The 18,754-nt window shown below is 49.4% G+C and overlaps 1 protein-coding gene across 1 annotated transcript in view; it reads left to right on the top strand.

Annotated features, from left to right (window-relative positions):
* The window catches only part of LOC129708087 (solute carrier family 22 member 23), a 93,998-nt gene that overhangs the window by 8,706 nt on the left and 66,538 nt on the right, over nt 1-18,754 (top strand). The window contains exons 2-3 of the mRNA XM_055653631.1: nt 4,384-4,487; nt 12,045-12,199. Of these exons, the coding sequence (XP_055509606.1) occupies nt 4,384-4,487; nt 12,045-12,199 (259 nt within the window). The remainder of the gene's footprint in view (nt 1-4,383; nt 4,488-12,044; nt 12,200-18,754) is intronic.

Below are 18,754 nucleotides of genomic sequence, written 5' to 3'. Positions count from 1 at the left end.
GGAAAGGGTGACGTTTCGGGCCAAGACCCTTCTTCAGGGGATAAGAGAAACGAGAGACCTAGACGATGATGTGGAGAGATAAAGAACAATGAATGAAAGAAATGCAAAAAAGTAACGATGATGAAGGGAAACAGGAAAGTTGACAAAAATGCTAGAGAAACTCAGCGGGTGAGGCAGCATCTATGGAGCATAGAGACATAGAAAATAGGTGCAGGAGGCCATTCGGCCCTTCGAGCCAGCACCGCCATTCATTGTGATCATGGCTGATTGTCCCCAATTAATAACCTGTGCCTGCCTTCTCCCCGTATCCCTTGTTTCCACTAGCCCCTAGAGCTCTATCTAACTCAATAGAAACATAGAAAATAGGTGCAGGAGGAACAAAGGAATAGGCAATGTTTCGGGTCGCCTATTTCCTTTGCTCCATAGATGCTGTCTCACCCGCTGAGTTTCTCCAGCATTTTTGTCTACCTTCGACTTTTTTCCAGCATCTGCAGTTCTTTCTTAAACTTAAAAGGAAACAGGCCATTGTTTGAGTCTGAAGAAGGGTCTCGACCCGAAACGTCACCTATTCCTTCGCTCCAGAGATGCTGCCTGACCCGCTGAGTTACTCCAGCATTTTTTGTCTATCTTCGGTTTAAACCAGCATCTGCAGTTCCTTCCTACACAGGCAATTGGTAGTTGTTTGTTGCTTGAGAACGATTAGAATCTTGATGCAGCTTTAGAAAAAGGGTTACTTGGGTGCAGTTAATCATCTGATCTGACCCTGCATGTACACACGAGGTGTGACTGCAATGCTGTTAGCCTCTCACACACCCCACTCTCTGCCAGGCTAGAGGGCAATGTGCAAAGGAGTGCCAGTCAGATACACACTCCCTTTATTTTACATTCCCTTTGCTGGAGTAACTCAGCGGGTCAGGCAGCATCTGTGGAGAACATGGATAGGTGACGTTTCACAGAGTGCTGGAGTAACTCAGCGGGTCAGGCAGCATCTCTGGAGAGCATGGATAGGTGACGTTTCACAGAGTGCTGGAGTAACTCAGCGGGTCAGGCAGCATCTGTGGAGAACTGGATAGGTGACGTTTCACAGTGCTGGAGTGACAGCGGGTCAGGCAGCATCTCTGGAGAACATGGATAGGTGACGTCTCGGGTTGAGACCCTTCTTCACACTGAGGGTCAAGGGAGACTAGAAACATGGCAGGGTAATGTGTGAAAATGACAGATCACAGCAGGCGATTAGGATTTGTAGAGGCAGTAGGCATGTAGGGAGTTGAGGCTGGGACTATCCCAACGTTTAAGAAGCAGACAGGTACATGGATTGTACACAAAAAAGCTGGAGAAACTCAGCGGGTGCAGCAGCATCTATGGAGCGAAGGAAAAAGGCAACGTTTCGGGCCGAAACTACATGGATTGGACAGGTTTGAAGGGATATGGACCAAATGCAGGCAGGTGGGTCTAGTGTAGCTGGGACATTGTTGTCCGGTGTGGGCAAGTCGGGCCGAAGGGCCTGTTTCCACCCTGTATCACCCTGTGACTCGGGAATGGTTTATCGTTAGCCGAGGGGGAAGGTGATAAGGAGGATGGTGATGGGAGTAGGAACGAGTTGAAAAATTAGAGAGGATTTGAGTATAGTAGCAGGGAGGTTCTACTGCAGTTTTACAGGGCCTTGGTGAGACCACACCTGGAGTATTGCGTACAGTTTTGGTCTCCTAATCTGAGGAAAGACATTCTTGCCATAGAGGGAGTATAGAGAAGGTTCACCAGACTGATTCCTGGGATGTCAGGACTTTCATATGAATAAAGACTGGATAGACTCGACTTGTACTCGCTAGATTTTAGAAGATTGAGGGGGGATCTTATAGAAACTTACAAAATTCTTAAGGGGTTGGACAGGCTAGATACAGGAAGATTGTTCCCGATGTTGTGGAAGTCCAGAACAAGGGGTCACAAGAGTGGTGAATCTGTGGAACTCTCTGCCACAGAGGGTAGTTGAGGCCAGTTCATTGGCTATATTTAAGAGGGAGTTAGATGTGGCCCTTGTGGTAAAGGGATCAGGGGGTATGGAGAGAAGGCAGGTACGGGATACTGAGTTGGATGATCAGCCATGATCACATTGAATGGCGGTTCAGGCTCGAAGGGCCGAATGGCCTACTCCTGCACCTATTTTCTATGTTTCTAAAACTGCAGGCTGTGGAGTGGAGACGCAAAGATGATAATTGTGTGCGGATCAGCTATTAATTAGTGTCTGGCACCCGTCCCAGGACAAGCCATCTAGTTCACTGCCGACTCCATATTACATTAATGGAGCTTATTTTAGCACCAGACTCTATACATCTGACAGAAGCTGCCAATTAAACTGTATTTCCAGCCTTCGTCTGAGCGATCTTCGGTCTGACTAGCAACATGCTTTTGTAAATGCTTGCACATTTAGCCCTGTTTCCACACACTCGTGCTCAGCTTATGGAAACAAAGGTGCAGGAGGAGGCCATTTGGCCCTTTGAGCCAGCACCGCCATTCATTACGATCGTGGCTGATTCCCGCCCGCCCTCCTTATCACCTCCCCCCTCGGCTACCGATAAACCATTCCCGAGTCACAGGGTGGTACTGTGTGGAAACAGGCCCTTCGTGCCAACTTGCCCACACCGGCCAGCAATGTCCCAGCTACACTAGTCCCACCTGCCTGCATTTGGTCCATATCCCCCCCCAATGTCTGTAGAATTCTCTGCCTCAGAGGGCGGTGGAGGCCGGTTCTCTGGGTGCTTTCAAGAGAGAGCTAGATAGGGCTCTTAAAAATAGCAGAGTCAGGGGATATGGGGAGAAGGCAGGTATGGGGTACTGATTGGGGATGATCAACCATGATCACATTAAATGGCAGTGCTGGCTCGAAGGGCCGAATGGCCTACTCCTGCACCTATTGTCTATTGTGAACTTTGGGACGTTTGTGGTTAGTTGCGGTGAGAGATATTATGCAAACACGACTTACCTGGAAAATCCACACCCCACGTCAAAGATATTATAAAATCACCAGAGGAATAGATCTGGTGAATGTTGTCGAGCTGGAAAGACGACACAGAAGGTTTACCAGGATGTTGCCAGGACTCGAGGGTCTGAGCTACTGGGAGAGGTTGAGCAGGCTGGGGCGCTATTCCTTGGAGCGCAGGATGATGAGGGGATGATCCTGATTTTTCACACAGAGATTTGTGGGTCTGTGGAATCCTCTGCCTCGGAGGGCGGTGGAGGCTGGTTCTCTGGATACTTTCAAGAGAGAGTTAGGCAGGGCTGTTAAAGATAGCGGAGTCAGGGGATATGGGGAGAAGGCAGGAACGGGGTACTGATTGTGGATAATTGGTCGCCTAATTATAGGAAGGATGTCAACAAAATAGAGAGAGTACAGAGGAGATTTACTAGAATGTTACCTGGGTTTCAGCAACTAAGTTACAGAGAAAGGTTGAACAAGTTAGGGCTTTATTCTTTGGAGCGCAGAAGGTTAAGGGGGGACTTGATAGAGGTTTTTAAAATGATGAGAGGGATCGACAGAGTTGACGTGGAAAAGCTTTTCCCACTGAGAGTAGGGAAGATTCAAACAAGAGGACATGACTTGAGAATTAAGGGACTGAAGTTTAGGGGTAACATGAGGGGGAACTTCTTTACTCAGAGATTGGTGGCGGTGTGGAATGAGCTTCCAGTGAAGGTGGTGGAGGCAGGTTCGTTTTTATCATTTAAAAATAAATTGGATAGTTGGGGGGAAGGGAATGGAGGGTTATGGTCTGAGCGCAGGTATATGGGACTAGGGGAGAATATGTGTTCGGCACGGACTAGAAGGGTCGAGATGGCCTGTTTCCGTGCTGTAATTGTTATATGGTTATATGATCAGCCATGATTACATTGAATGGCAGTGCTGGCTCGAAGGGCCGAATGGCCTGCTCATGCACCTATTGTCTATTGTAGAGGTGTATTAAATCATGAGAGGAATAGACATGTAGGTAGATGCACAGAGTCTCTTGTCCAGAGTAGGGGACTCGAGGATTAAACATATAACAAGCTTTAAGGTGAAGGGGAAAAGATTTAATTTGGAATCTGAGGGGTAACTATTTCACGCAAGGGAACAAGCTGCCAGTGGAGGTAGTGTCTATCGAAGGGCCGAATGGCCTTCTCCTGCACCGATTGTCTATTGACTAAGGGAATCGAGGGATATGGGGAGAAGGCAAGAACGGGGTACTAATTGGGGATGATCACAGTGAATGGCGGTGCTGGCTCGAAGTGCCGAATGGCCTACTCCTGCACCTATTGTCTATGTTGCTGTGTTTCTATGACGATATGAGCAAGTGGGATGAGGACGTTGATATTGGGAATGGTGCTGATGCTGTTCTTGTTCATCTCCTGCAGTGGAGCCTGGTCTGCAACTCATCTTGGAAGGTCCACATCGCCAAGTTTTCCTTGCTAGTTGGATTGATTTTCGGTTACCTCGTGAGCGGATGCTTGGCCGATTGGTAAGTGCCGTGTTTTTGTGAAGGCCAATGTGCCATAAGTCCTTTTGTCCACCCGATCTACAGTGACGTCCTAAAACAGAGCATTTGAATGTGGGTTTACTGCACTTGTTAAGAGTGTTTCGTTGTCGTAGGCACTAGAAACATAGAAAAATAGATGGCAGGCGTAGGCCATTTGTGCCCTTCGAGCCGGCACCGCCATTCAATATGATCATGGCTGATCATCCACAATCAGCAACCCCGTTCCTGCTTTCTCCCCCATATCCCTTGATTCCCTTAGCCCTAAGAGCTAAATGCAACTCTCCCTTGAAAGATACCCATATCGTTCGGCCTATTGCTAACCAAATCCTGGTCACGGTGGCGCAGCGGTAGAATTGCTGCCTTACAGCGAATGCAGCGCTGGAGACCCGGGCTCGATCACGACCACGGGTACGGAGTTTGTAACTTCTCCCCGTGACTTGAGTGGGGTTTCTCCGAGATTTTTGGGTTTCCTTCCACCAAGGCGTACATGTTTGTAGTTTAATTGTCTTGGTATAAATGTAAAAAATTGTCCCTAGAGGGTGTAGGATGGTGTTAGTGTGCGTGGATCGCTGGTTGGCGCGGACCCGGTGGGCCGAAGGGCCTGTTTCCGCGCTTCTCGAAACTAAACTAAACTAAAGATGAATTATGGTTGAGATTTGATGTTGGCCATAATATTTTCCGACACCACTCTGACCGACCCTGTTGCAGTTTGCTGGCAGGAGAGACCGGTACTGGAGAATCATTGGCGAGAAATTACCATTTTAAACAAAGATAAGAAATAAAATTATCTTTTCAGAAAATGACTTGTCACCCCACCCAAAATACGATGGCCAGCACTTCGCACACTTCCACCTTTGGCACACAATTCAATTCAATTTAACTCTGCCACAGAAGGTGGTTGGGCCCAGTTCATTGGCTATATTTAAGAGGGAGTTAGATGTGGCTAAAGGGATCAGGGGGTATGGAGAGAAGGCAGGTACAGGATACTGAGTTGGATGATCAGCCATGATCATATTGAATGGCGGTGCAGGCTCGAAGGGCTGAATGGCCTACTCCTGCACCTATTTTCTATGTATCTATGTAAAGTAAATACCAGATATTTTAAAGATTATTTATTATTGTCAACAACTTCTCTTTTGAGAAGCAAGGAGGGGGAAGAATTACATTTTGTGTTTTTCTTGAATTGAATTGAATCCTTTATTTGTCATTCAGACCTTTTGGTCTGAACGAATGTTGTTGCCTGCTGCCATACATGTAATAATAAACACACAATAAACACAAATTAACATCCACCACAGTGAGTTCACCAAGCACCTCCTCACTGTGATGGAGGCAAAAATCTTAGGGTTGCTGTCTCTTCCCTCCTCTTCTCCCTCTGCGCTGAGGCCATACCCCACCGAGCGATGGTAAGTCAGTCCCGCGGTTCAATCTCCGCGGCCGGGGGTGGTCGAAGCTGCCGCCCTCCAGTCCAGCGGATGCAGCTGTTGCCACGGGAGCTCCGGAAAACAGGCACCAACCTGTAACCCGCGAGCTCCCGACGAGGTCATCCACTGGCCCGCGGCCGAGCCCCGGATTCAGGTCGCCGCCGCCTCAGCCACCGGAGCACCGTCTCCGCCCCGCATGGGGCCGCCCACACGGGAGCGCCTTCCAGCCCCGCACCGGGCCGCCCACACGGGAGCGCCTTCCAGCCGGGAGCCGGGCCGCCCACACGGGAGCGTCTCAGCCCCGCGCCGGGCCACCCACACGGGAGTGCCTTCCAGCCCCGCACCGGGCCGCCCACACGGGAGTGTCTCAGCCCCGCGCCGTCCGCCCTCACTGGAGCGCCGAGTCGTGCCGCTGCCCGAACGCCGCCGCAGCTCGAAGCCGGCCAGCCTCGCGGTGGTAAGTCCTGGCTGGCTCTACTCCGGATCCTTGAGGTCGGTCGATGTCGGTCCCAGCTCCGCCATTTGGCCTCAGCTCAGACGGGGGAAGAGAAGGGGGATACGACAAGAAAGTCGCATTCCCCCCCGAAGGGAGAGACAGAAAGCCCCGTTTCAACCCCCACACACATAACGCAACCTAATAACCAAAAGTTTAACTGAACAAGACAAAAAAAACAACACAAAAAAGTAAAAACAGACAGACTGCAGGCGAGCCGCAGCCGTTTCACAGTGCCGCCACTATCCTGCCTATTCTACTTCTATATTCTATCCTATCCTATTTCTTCAAATGCCGTGTACGACAGTGATCGCAACTTCTACTGAAGTGTGGACGGCCGTTGGCTCGCGAGGATCTCATCCGCCCTTTGACAGGTCTTGTTTCTGGTCCTGTTGGGGGTCCACAGCCCCCTCCTCACCTGGTAAACCAGGTGGGGGAGAAGGTTTTGTCGCCGACTATCTGACCATGGAGCAGGTAGCACGGGATTACATGCCGTTCCTGCCTTCTTCCCATATCTCCTGGCTCCGCTATCTTTAAGAGCCAGCTCTCTCTTGAAAGCATCCAGAGAACCCGCCTCCCGGAAACTGGAAACTCCCCCAGACCTGACCTAAGGAATAACCTGTAAAGAACAAAAAATGTACATTGAGGGAGTGCAGCGTAGGGTTACAAGGTTAATTTCCGGAATGGCGAGACTGGCATATGCTGAGAGAATGAAGCAGCTGGGCTTGTACACTCTGCAGTTTAGAAGGATGAGAGGGAAACTTATTAAAACATATAAGATTATAAAGGGTTTGGTCACGCCAGAGGCAGGAAACACAGAGAGTTGTGAGTCTGTGGAATTCTCTGCCTCAGAGGGCGGTGGAGGCAGGTTCTCTGGAAGCTTTCAAGAGAGAGCTAGATAGGGTTTAAAATAGTGGAGTCAGGGGATATGGGGAAAGGGCAGGAACGGGGTACTGATTGGGGATGTTCACATTGAATGGTGGTGCTGGCTGTTCATAGACTACAGTTCAGCCTTCAACACGATAGTCCCCACCAGACAGGCCGGGAAGCTAATGGAATTGGGGCTCAACACCTCCCTGTGTGCCTGGGTCCTGGACTTTCTCACCGCCAGGCCCCAGGTAGTCAAGATGGGAGGGAATACATCGGAGTCCCTCACCCTGAGCACAGGATCGCCCCAGGGTTGCGTCCTCAGCCCCCTATTGTACTCCCTGTACACACATAACTGTGTGGCTAGGTTCAGCTCCAACTCAATAATTAAGTTTGCTGATGACACTGTGGTGGTGGGCCTGATCTCAGACAACGATGAGAAGGCCTACCGGGAGGAGGTGGCTGATCTAGCACTCTGGTGCCAGGATAACAGCCGCCTCTTGAACATCAAAAAAAAACGAAGGAGCTGATCATGGACTTTAGGAGGGCACATCATCCGAGGACGTACACTCCATTGAGGATAAATGGGGATCCTGTGGATAGGGTGAACTGATTTAAATATCTGGGAGTCCACATCTCTGAGGATATGACATGGGCATCACACGCCTCAGCACTCGTGAGTAAGGCAAGGCAACGCCTTTACCACCTCAGGCAATTGAGGAAATTCAGAGTGTCTCCGAGGATCCTACAGTGCTTCTACGCAGCGGCGGTGGAAAGCATCTTGTCCGGGAACATTACCATCTGGTTTGGGAATTGCTCTGCCAAGGACAAGAAGGCTCTGCAGAGAGTAGTGCGTTCGGCCGAACGCACTATGGGAACTTCACTCACCCCCCTGCAGGAACTATACAACAGGAGGTGCAACTCCAGAGCAAATAAAATCATGGGAGACCCCTTCCACCCCTGCAACGGACTGTTCCAGCTGCTACGGTCAGGCAAATGCCTCCGTTGCCATGCGGTGAGAACGGAGAGATTGAGAAGGAGTTTCTTCCCAGAGGCAATTCGGACTGTAAACGCCTATCTCACCAGGGACTAACTCTACTGAACGTTTTTCCTTCCATTATTTATTATGTAAAATAATATGTGTGTTCTGATTGTGTTTATAATTTGTTTGGTTGTTTTGTTGTTTGTCTTTTGCACAAATGTCCGCGAGCATTGCCACTTTCATTTCACTGCACATCTCGTATGTGTTTGTGACAAATAAACTTGACTTGACTTGGCACGAAGGGCCAAATGGCCTACTCCTGCACCTATTGTCTATTGTCCAATTGGAACCCCCAAACCGTATTATTTTAAAGCAGGTTTATTATATTCTCAATCATCAATCTCTGGAATAGTAAATAGTGTTTTAATTATTCTTTGAAGTCACAGAATCTTACTGAAACTGAACAGTGTAATTCTTACTTGTGGCAGCATATCAGGCCTGCAGCCCCAGTGCTCAAAGATGCCAGTTTAATTTAGTTCTGTGCCACGTATACCGAGGTACAGTGAGAAGCTTTTAGTCATCGAGTGATACAGTGTGGAAACAGGCTCTTCGGCCCAACTTGCCCACACCGACCAACATGCCCCATCTGCACCAGTCCCACCTGCCAGCGTTTGGCCCGTATCCCTGTAAACCTGTCCTATCCATGTACCTGTCTAAGTGTTTCTTAAACATTGACTGCATATTATTTTAGTTCAGAGATACAACCTGGAAAACCGAGTCCGTGCCGACCAGTGTTCCCCGCACACTAAAGCCCCTGTCCCACTTTCGGAGGCCTGAACAGCAACCTCTGGTGACCTTGCCCGCCACCCAAAATCAAGGTTGAGGTGACCTGCAACCTCCTACCACCTCCCACGCATATGTTGAAAACCTTCCTCGACTGAAGAAAACCGGCTTCGACTAGACCTGTGACTAAAATCGATTTTTAAAACGGCAACCTATTTTTAGTCGAGGCCGGTTTTAATCATGATGGAAAAATAGCAGCAACCTAGATGAAGCCTCGACCATGCGAAAACCACTCTCAACCGTTAGGGAGAGTGACCAAAACCTCCGGTGACCTCATAGAAACCTTGGGTGGCGGGCAAGGTCACCAGAGGTTGCTGTTTAGGTCTCCTAAGTGGGACAAGGGGCTTAACACTATCCCACACAGACTAGGGACAATTTATAATTTTTACCAAAGTCAATTAACCTACAACCGGCACGTCTTTGGTGTATTCCGGAAGTGGCGGCGATGTGAAACGGCTGCGGCTTGCCTGCAGTCTGTCTGTTTTTACTTTTTTTGTGTTGTTTTTTTTGGTCTAGTTCAGTTCAACTTTTGGTTATTAGGTTGTGTTACGTGTGTGGGGGGGGGGGCTGAAACAGGGCTTTCTGTCTCTCCCTTCGGGGGAATGCGACTTTTTTTGTCGTATCCCCCTTCTCTTCCCCCGCCTGAGCTGAGGCCCAATGGCGGAGCTGGCGGCCTCCAACCTGCGACCGACCTCGAGGCTCCGGAGGTAGAGCCAGCCAGGACTCACCAACGCGAGGCTGGCCGTCTTCGAGCTGCGGCAACGTTCCTGCAGCGACACGACTCGGCGCTCCGGTGAGGGCGGACGGCGCGAGGCTGAGACACTCCTGTGTGGGCAGCCCAGTGCGGGGCTGGAAGGCGCTCTCGTGTGGGCGGCGCGGTGCGGGGCTGAGACGCTCTCGTGTGGGCGGCCCGGTGCAGGGCGGAGACGGTGCTCCGGTGGCTGAGGCGGTGTTATAGCGGCGGCGACCTGAATCCGGGGCTCGGCCGAGGGCCAGTGGACGACATCGTCGGGAGCTCGCAGGTCACAGGTTGATGCCTGTTTTCCGGAGCTCCCGTGGCAACAACTGCGTCCGCTGGACTGGAGGGCGGCAGCTTCGACCACCCCCGGGCGCGGAGCTTGAACCGCGGGACTGACTTACCATCGCCCGGTGGGGTATCGCCTCAGCGCAGAGGGAGAAGAGGAGGGAAGAGACAGTAACTCTAAGACTTTTTCCTCCATCACAGTGAGGAGGTGCTTGGTGAACTCACTGTGGTGGATGTTAATTTGTGTTTATTGTGTGTTGTTATTGTTACATGTATGGCTGCAGGCAACAACATTTCGTTTAGACCGGAAGGTCTGAATGACAAATAAAGGATTCAATTCAATTGAATTCAATACAATTCTTTGCATGGGGAAAACCCACGCAGGTCACGGGGAGAGCGTGCAAACTCCGTACAGACAGCACCCATAGTCGGGATGGAACCCGGGTCTCTGGTGCTGTGAGGCTGCCGCTGAGCCACCGTGCCGCCCTGTTCTATTATTTTGTTTTTATATTGAAGTTGAACTGTTTGCGTTTGATTAAAGGCCTTCTCTCATCCTTCTAAATTCTCTCATATCCTCTCATCCCTCTAAATTCCAGTGACGGTAAAACAGCTTCAAGGGCCTGTCCCACTTTCGTGATTTTTTTCGGCGACTGCCGGCACCCGTCATAGTCGCAGCAGGTCGCCAAAAATGTTCAAAATAGACAATAGGGAGTAGGCCATTCGGCCCTTTGAGCCACCACCGCCATTCAATGTGATCATGGCTGATCATCCCCAATCAGTACCCCGTTCCTGCCTTCTCCCCATATCACCTGACTCCGCTATCTTTAAGAGCCCTCTCTTGAAAGCATCCAGAGAACCAGCCTCCACCGTCCTCTGAGGCAGAGAATTCCACACTCACAACTCTCTGTGAGAAAATGTGTTTCCACATCTCTGTTCTAAATGGCTTACCCCTATTTTTAAACTGTGGCCTTTGGTTCTGGACTCCCCCAACATCGGGAACATGTTTAAGAAGGAACTGCAGATGCTGGAAAATCGAAGGTGGACAAAAATGCTGGAGAAACTCAGCGGGTGAGGCAGCATCTATGGAGCGAAGGAAATAGTCAACGTTTCGGGTTCAAAACCCTTCTTCAGACATGTGGTACAGGCCCTTGAAGTTGGACCCTTTTACCGTCACTGGCACATTTAGAAGGATGAGAGGGAATCTTATAGAAACCTATAAAATTCTTAAGGGGATTGGACAGGCTAAATGCAGGAAACATGTTCCCCATGTTGGGGCAGTCCAGAAACAGGGCTCACAGTTTAAGAATAAGGGACTGAGATGAGGAAGATATTTCACCCAGAGAGCTGTGAATCTGTGGAATTCTCTGCCACAGAAGGCAGTGGAGGACAATTCACTGGATGTTTTTAGGAGAAAGTTAGATTTAGCTCTTAGGGCGGACGGGATCAGGGGATATGGGGAGAAGGCAGGAATGGGGTACTGATTGTGGATGATCACTCATGACACATTGAATGGCAATGCTGGCTCGAAGGGCCGAATGGCCTACTCGTGCACCTATTGTCTATGTTTTTATTTTTCTAAGTATATGTCTCTGTGACTGTGTCTATCTGTGTCTCTGTGTGTGACTATGTGTGTCTGTCTCTGTGTCTCTGTGAGACTGTGTCTGTGTGTGTCTCTGTGTGACTCTCTGTGTCTGTGTCTCTATCTCTGTGTGACTGTGTCTCTGTGTCTCTGTATCTCTGTGTGACTGTGTCTCTGTGTCTCTGTGAGACTGTGTGTCTCTGTGTGACTCTCTGTGTCTGTGCCTCTGTGTATCTCTGTGTCTCTGTGACTCTGTGTCTCTGTCTCTATAACTGTGTCTCTGGTCTCTATGACTGTGCCTCTGATGTTCCCCTGTGTTGTCCCCAGGGTGGGCCGGCAGCTGGTGCTGGTGGTCTCCGTGCTGTTCGTACTGGTGTTCGGCCTGACGCTGGCTCTCTCTGTCAACGTGACCATGTTCATCACGCTGCGCTTCTTCGAGGGGTTTTCGCTGGCTGGCGTGTTCCTCAGCCTCTACGTGGCCCGTGAGTAACACCCTGCACAACGCTGCTCTGTATTGATCTGGTGTATTGATCGATGATACTTCATTGTCACGTTTGATAGTGGTTGCTTGGCGTACCATACACAAGTTATGCAAAGAGTCGAAGACTGACACAGAGTGCTGGAGTAGCTCAGCGGGTCAGGCAGCATCGCTGGAGAGAAGGAATGGGTGACGTTTCAGGTCGAGACCCTTCTTCAAATTTCAGTCTCGGCCCGAAACATCACCCACTCCCTCTCTCCAGAGATGCTGCCTGGCCCGCTGAGTTACTCCAGCATTTTGTGTCTATCTTTGATTTAAACCACCACCTACAGTCCCTTGCTACACAGTATGCAAAGAGTGGCCACCTAAAGGGCGCGGGCTGAGTTACAATGTAATCCATGTGTTCCCCAATGGCCCCTCTTTTCTCTCGGACCGTTCAGAAGCCTGATAACAGAGGGGAGGAAGCTGTTCCTGAGTCTGGTGGTGCGCGCTTTCAAGCTTCTGTACCTTCTGCCGGACGGGAGCAGGGGAGAAGAAGGAATGACCGGGGTGGGACAGGGACAAGTCTTTGATTGTGTCGGCTGATTTCCCGAGTCAGCGTGAAGTGTAGATGGAGTCGATGGTGGGGAGTGTGGTCTGTGTGATGGACTGGGCTACATCTACAATGGTGGGGAGTGTGGTGTGTGTGGTGGACTGGGCTACATCTACAATGGTGGGGAGGGTGGTGTGTGTGATGGACTGGGCTACATCTACAATGGTGGGGAGTGTGGTGTGTGTGGTGGACTGGGCTACATCTACAACTCTCTGTGATTTATTGCGCTTGGACACTGTTCCCAGACCAAGCTGTGATGCAAGCCGGCAGCACGTTATGTTGCAAGGTCATAAGGTCATAAGTGATAGGAGCGGGAATTAGGCCATTCAGCTCATCAAGTCTACTCCACTATTCAATCACGGCTGATCTATCTCTCCCTCCTAACCCCATTCTCCTGCCTTCTCCCCAACATAACCACTGACACCCGTACTAATCAAGAATCTTATCTATCTCTGCCTTAAAAATATCTATTGTCGGCCTCCACAGCCGTCTGTGGCAACAAAATCCACAGATTCACCACCCTCTGACTAAAGAAATTCCTCCTCATCTCCTTCCTAAAATAAAGTTCTTTAATTCTGAGGCTGTGCCCTCTGGTCCTAGACTCTCCCGCTAGTGGAAACATCCTCTCCACATCCACTCTATCCAGGCCTTTCACTATTCGGTAAGTTTCAATGAGGTTCCCCCTCATTCTTCTAAACTCCAGCGAGTACAGGCCCAGTGCTGTCAAACGCTCTTCATCGGTTAACCCACTCATTCCTGGGATCATTCTTGTAAACCTCGCATGGAATCTCTCCAGAACCAGCACATTAGACTGGAAGAAAATCCCTCAGGTGAGCCCCCCTTTACACACCTGAGCATTGAGTGTGTGCGTGTGTGTGTAACATACTTACTTACGTATACACATGTATAATATGCATGCGTAAACGAGTGGGTTAGCATATGATGAGCATTTGACGGCACTGGGCCTCGACTCGCTGGAGTTTAGAAGAATGGGGGGGGGACAACATTGAAACTTTATCGAACAGTGAAAGACCTGGATAGAGTGGATGTGGAGAGGATGTTTCCACTGGTGGGAGAGTCTAGGACCATAGGGCACATCCTCAGAATTAAAGGGCACTCATATAGAAAGGAGGTGAGGAGGAACTTCTTTAGTCAGAGGGTGGTGAATCTGTGGAACTCATTGCCACAGAGGGCTGTGGAGGCCAAGTCAGTGGATATTTTTAAGGCAGAGATAGACAGGTTCTTGATTAGAACGGGTGTCAAGGGTTATGGGGAGAGGGCAGGAAAATAGGATTAGGAAGTAATGATCAGCCGTGATTGAATGGCGGAGTTGACTCGATGGGCCGAATGGCCTAATTCTACACCTATAATGTAAGCTTGTGAAGGGTTTAAGCTTTTGAATTTTGCTTTTGCAATACATAATCATGTATTGTCTTTCCGCTGACTGGTTAGCACGCAACAAAAGCTTTTCACTGTACCTCGGTACACGTGACAATAAACTAAACTGAAAATTTAGCATATGGATTTAACGTTTGGTCTGGGTGGGTTGAGACGGGTCCGTGGTTATGCTGGTGACCTGCTCACTGTGAGTTCTTTCAATTAGAAATAGAATGAAAATGTTTTTCCTCATCTTGGTCCGAATGGTCGACCCCTTATTCTTAAACAGCATGATCCCCTGGTTCTGGACTCCCCCAACACTGGGGAATATTTTTCCTGCATCTAGCCCATCCAATCCCTTAAGAATTGTATACATTTCCATAAGATGTCCATTGGTCCATTGGAGAGACAGAGTGGACAGTTATCTGCAGAGCCAAAAGAGATGGGGGAGATATTGAACAATTTCTTTTCTTCGGTATTCACCAAGGAGAAGGATATTGAATTATGTGAGGTAAGGGAAACTAGTAGAGTAGCTATGGATACTATGAGGTTCAAAGTAAAAGAAGTACTGACACTTTTGAAAAATATAAAAGTGGATAAGTCTCCAGGTCCTGGACAGGATATTCCCTAGGACATTGAGGGAAGTTAGTGTAGAAGGTCATGATTGACTAATCTTCTTGAATTTTGTGAAGAGGTTACTAGGGAAATTGACGAGGGTAAAGCAGTAGATGTTGTCTATATGGACTTTAGTAAGGCCTTTGACAAGGTTCCTCATGGAAGGTTGGTTAAGAAGGTTCAACTGTTGGGTATAAATGCAGGAATAGCAAGATGGATTCAACAGTGGCTGAATGGGAGAAGCCAGAGGGTAATGGTGGATGGCTGTTTATCGGGTTGGAGGCAGGTGACTAGTGGGGTGCCTCAGGGATCTGTGTTGGGTCCTTTGTTGTTTGTCATGTACATCAATGATCTGGATGAAGGTGTGGTAAATTGGATTAGTAAGTATGCAGATGATACAAAGATAGGGGGTGTTGTGGATAATGAAGAGGATTTCCAAAGTCTACAGAGTGATTTAGGCCATTTGGAAAAATGGGCTGAAAGATGGCAGATGGAGTTTAATGCTGATAAATGTGAGGTGCTACGCCTTGGCAGGACAAACCAAAATAGGACGTACATGGTAAATGGTAGGGAATTGAAGAATACATTTGAACAGAGGGATCTGGGTATAACCGTGCATAGTTCCTTGAAGGTGGAATCTCATATAGATAGGGTGGTAAAGAAAGCTTTTGGTATGCTAGCCTTTATAAATCAGAGCATTGAGTATAGAAGCTGGGATGTAATGTTAAAATTGTACAAGGCATTGGTGAGACCAAATCTGGAGTATGGTGTACAATTTTGGTTGCCCAATTATAGGAAGGATGTCAACAAAATAGAGAGAGTACAGAGGAGATTTATTAGAATGTTGCCTGGGTTTCAACAACTAAGTTACAGAGATAGGTTGAATAAGTTAGGTCTTTATTCTCTGGAGCGCAGAAGGTTAAGGGGAGACTTGATAGAGGGCTTTAAAATGATGAGAGGGATAGACAGAGTTGATGTGGACAAGCTTTTCCCTTTGAGAATAGGGAAGATTCAAACAAGAGGACATGACTTCAGAATTAAGGGACAGAGGTTTAGGGGTAATATGAGGGGGAACTTCTTTACTCAGAGAGTGGTAGCGGTGTGGAATGAGCTTCCAGTGGAAGTGGTGGAGGCAGGTTCATTGGTATCATTTAAAAATAAATTGGATAGGCATATGGACGAGAAGGGAATGGAGGGTTATGGTATGAGTGCAGGCAGGTGGGACTAAGGGGAAAAAAAATTTGTTCGGCACGGACTTGTAGGGCCGAGATGGCCTGTTTCCGTGCTGTAATTGTTATATGGTTATACGGTTATATGGTTATAAGATCCCACCTCTCATTCTTCTAAATTCCAGCGAATACAAGCCCAGTCGATCCATTCTTTCACCATATGTCAGTCCCGCCATCCGGGGAATTAACCTGGTGAACCTACGCTGCACTCCCTGAAGAGCAAGAATAGCAGGCAGCATAGGTGATGAGGGCAGGCATTGAAGGGAGTGGTTCTGATACGCGAGTACCAGCTGTTGAGCCTTTACAAGGTGACAATGGCCCAAACTCATCCAGTGAAGGGAGTAGCCCACTTGATAACCCCAATGTACAAGATTACTGTTTGTTTAATGAGCTCGTTAGCATATAGGTAGCTGTTTTAAATTTCGGCACAAATGCTGGAGTAACTCAGCGAGACTGGCAGCTTCTCTGGAGAGAAGGAATTGACAAATTGGGAGTATAAAGATGGAATTGAAGGGGCAGCGAGTACAGGAAAAGTTACAAAAGACTCCCAAATTAGTGGGAAGGAAAGTTCGAGAAGGGATAAGGGAGTAAGGTCAGGGCCAATAGTGACCCGTGTGAGAGGGGAGGTGAATAAAGTTGTTCGGCACGGACTTGTAGGGCCGAGATGGCCTGTTTCCGTGCTGTAATTGTTATATGGTTATATGAACACCGAGGTCAAAGTATTGTATATGAATGCGCGAAGTATAAGAAATAAAGTGGAAGGTAGACAAAAATGCTGGAGAAACTCAGCGGGAGAGGCAGCATCTATGTAGCGAAGGAAATAGGCAACGTTTCGGGCCGAAACCCAGATGCTGTCTCACCCGATGAGTTTCTCCAGCACTTTTGTCTACCTTCAATTTTCCAGCATCTGCAGTTCCTTCTTGAACAGAAATAAAGTGGACGAGCTTGAGGCTCAGTTAGAAGTTGGCAAGTATGATGTTGTGGGAATTACTGAGACATGGCTGCAAGAGGTCCAGGGCTGGGAACTGAATATTCAAGGGTATACCTCCTATCGAAAAGAAAGACAGGTGGGCAGAGGGGTGGGGTAGCTCTGTTGGTGAGGAATGAAATTCAGTCCCTTGCGAGGGGTGACATTGAAACAGGAGATGTGGAGTCAGTATGGATAGAACTGAGGAATTGTAAGGGTAAAAAGACCCTAATGGGACTTATCTAAAGGCCCCCAAACAGTAGTCAGTTGTCTATTGTCTATTGAATGGGTGACGTTTTGGGTCGAGACCCTTCTTCAGACTGGTGGATATTTTTTTTTTGTCTTGTTTTGGTTAAGTTTTAGTTTGTTGGGTTGTGTTAGAGGGGGTGGAACATGTTCTCTGTCTCTTCCTTCGGGGGAATGCGACTTTTTCATGTCGTATCCCCCTTCTCTGCCTCCGTCTGCGCTGAGGCCTAATGGCGGAGCTGGCGGCCTCCAGCCTGCGACCGACCCCGAGGCTCCGGAGGCAGAGCCAGCCAGGGCTTACCAACGAGAGGCTGGCCGTCTTCGGGGCTGAGCAGCGGTGGCCCGACTTGCTGGTGCGGCGTTCTGGCTTTCGGCGGCGGCCTGGGGCTGATGCAGCGGGGCCCGGAGCTGGGGCAGCGGCCTGGAGCTGGGGCAGCGGCCCAGAGCGGAGACTGCAGGATCTGGAGCTGGGGCAGCGGCCCGGAGCGGAGACGGCGGGACCTGGAGCAGCGACTGCGGGACCAGAAGCTGGCGCGGCGGCCTGGAGCTGGGGGCAGCGACCTGGAGCTGGGGCATCGGCCTGGAGCTGGGGCAGCGGCCCGGTGCGGAGACTGCAGGATCTGGAGCTGGGGCGGCGACCTGGAGCTGGGGCATCGACCTGGAGCTGGGGCGGCGGCCCGGAGCTGATACTGTGGCGGGCCGTCTCGGAGCGGGGATGGCGTTCCGGCTATCGGCAGCGGCGACATCACCACGGAGGTCCGCTGGACTGGAGAGCGGCATCTCCGGCCTGGATCGACCGCCTCAGCGCAGAGGGAGAACAAGGAGGGAAGAGATGGAAACTAAGACTTTGCCTCCATCACAGTGAGGATGTGCTTGGTGAACTCACTGTGGTGGATGTTTAATTGGTGTTTATTGTATGTTTTGTTATTATTGATTCTGTGTATGACTGCAGGCAACATAGTTTCGTTCAGACCGTAAGGTCTGAATGACAATAAAGGATCTATCTATCTATATGGTGGTTATAAGACATAATGCATATGGAGTTAGTTATTGTCTTTAGCATAAGTTGGTATATTCCGATCGATAGTACTTTGTCTTTGGGCTTGTTTTTTTTGGGTGAGCCCTTATCCTGGTGTTATAGACAATAGACAATAGGTACAGGAGTACCTTCGGCCCATCGAGCCAGCGCCGCCATTCACTGTGACCACCGCTGATCATCCTCAATCAGTACCCCGTTCCTGCCTTCTCTCCCTGTCCCTGACTCCGCTATCTTTAAGAGCGCTGTCCAGCTCTCTCTTGAAAGCATCCGGAGAATTGGCCTCCACCGCCCTCTGAGGCAGAGAATTTCTCAGCCTAACAACTCTCTGGTTGAAATGTTTGTCCCCATCTCCGTTCTAAATGGCGTGCTCCTTATTCTTAAACTGTGACCCCTGGTTCTGGACTCCCCCCCAACATCGGGAACATGTTTCCAGCCTCTAGCGTGTCCAATCCCTTAATAATTTTATATGTTTCAATAAGATTCCCTCTCGTCCT

The sequence above is a fragment of the Leucoraja erinacea genome, chromosome 2, assembly GCF_028641065.1.
Source record: "Leucoraja erinacea ecotype New England chromosome 2, Leri_hhj_1, whole genome shotgun sequence".
Taxonomy (NCBI): domain Eukaryota; kingdom Metazoa; phylum Chordata; class Chondrichthyes; order Rajiformes; family Rajidae; genus Leucoraja; species Leucoraja erinaceus.
The sequence above is the reverse complement of the archived record's forward strand: the minus strand, read 5'-3'. Positions and strand labels throughout refer to the sequence as shown.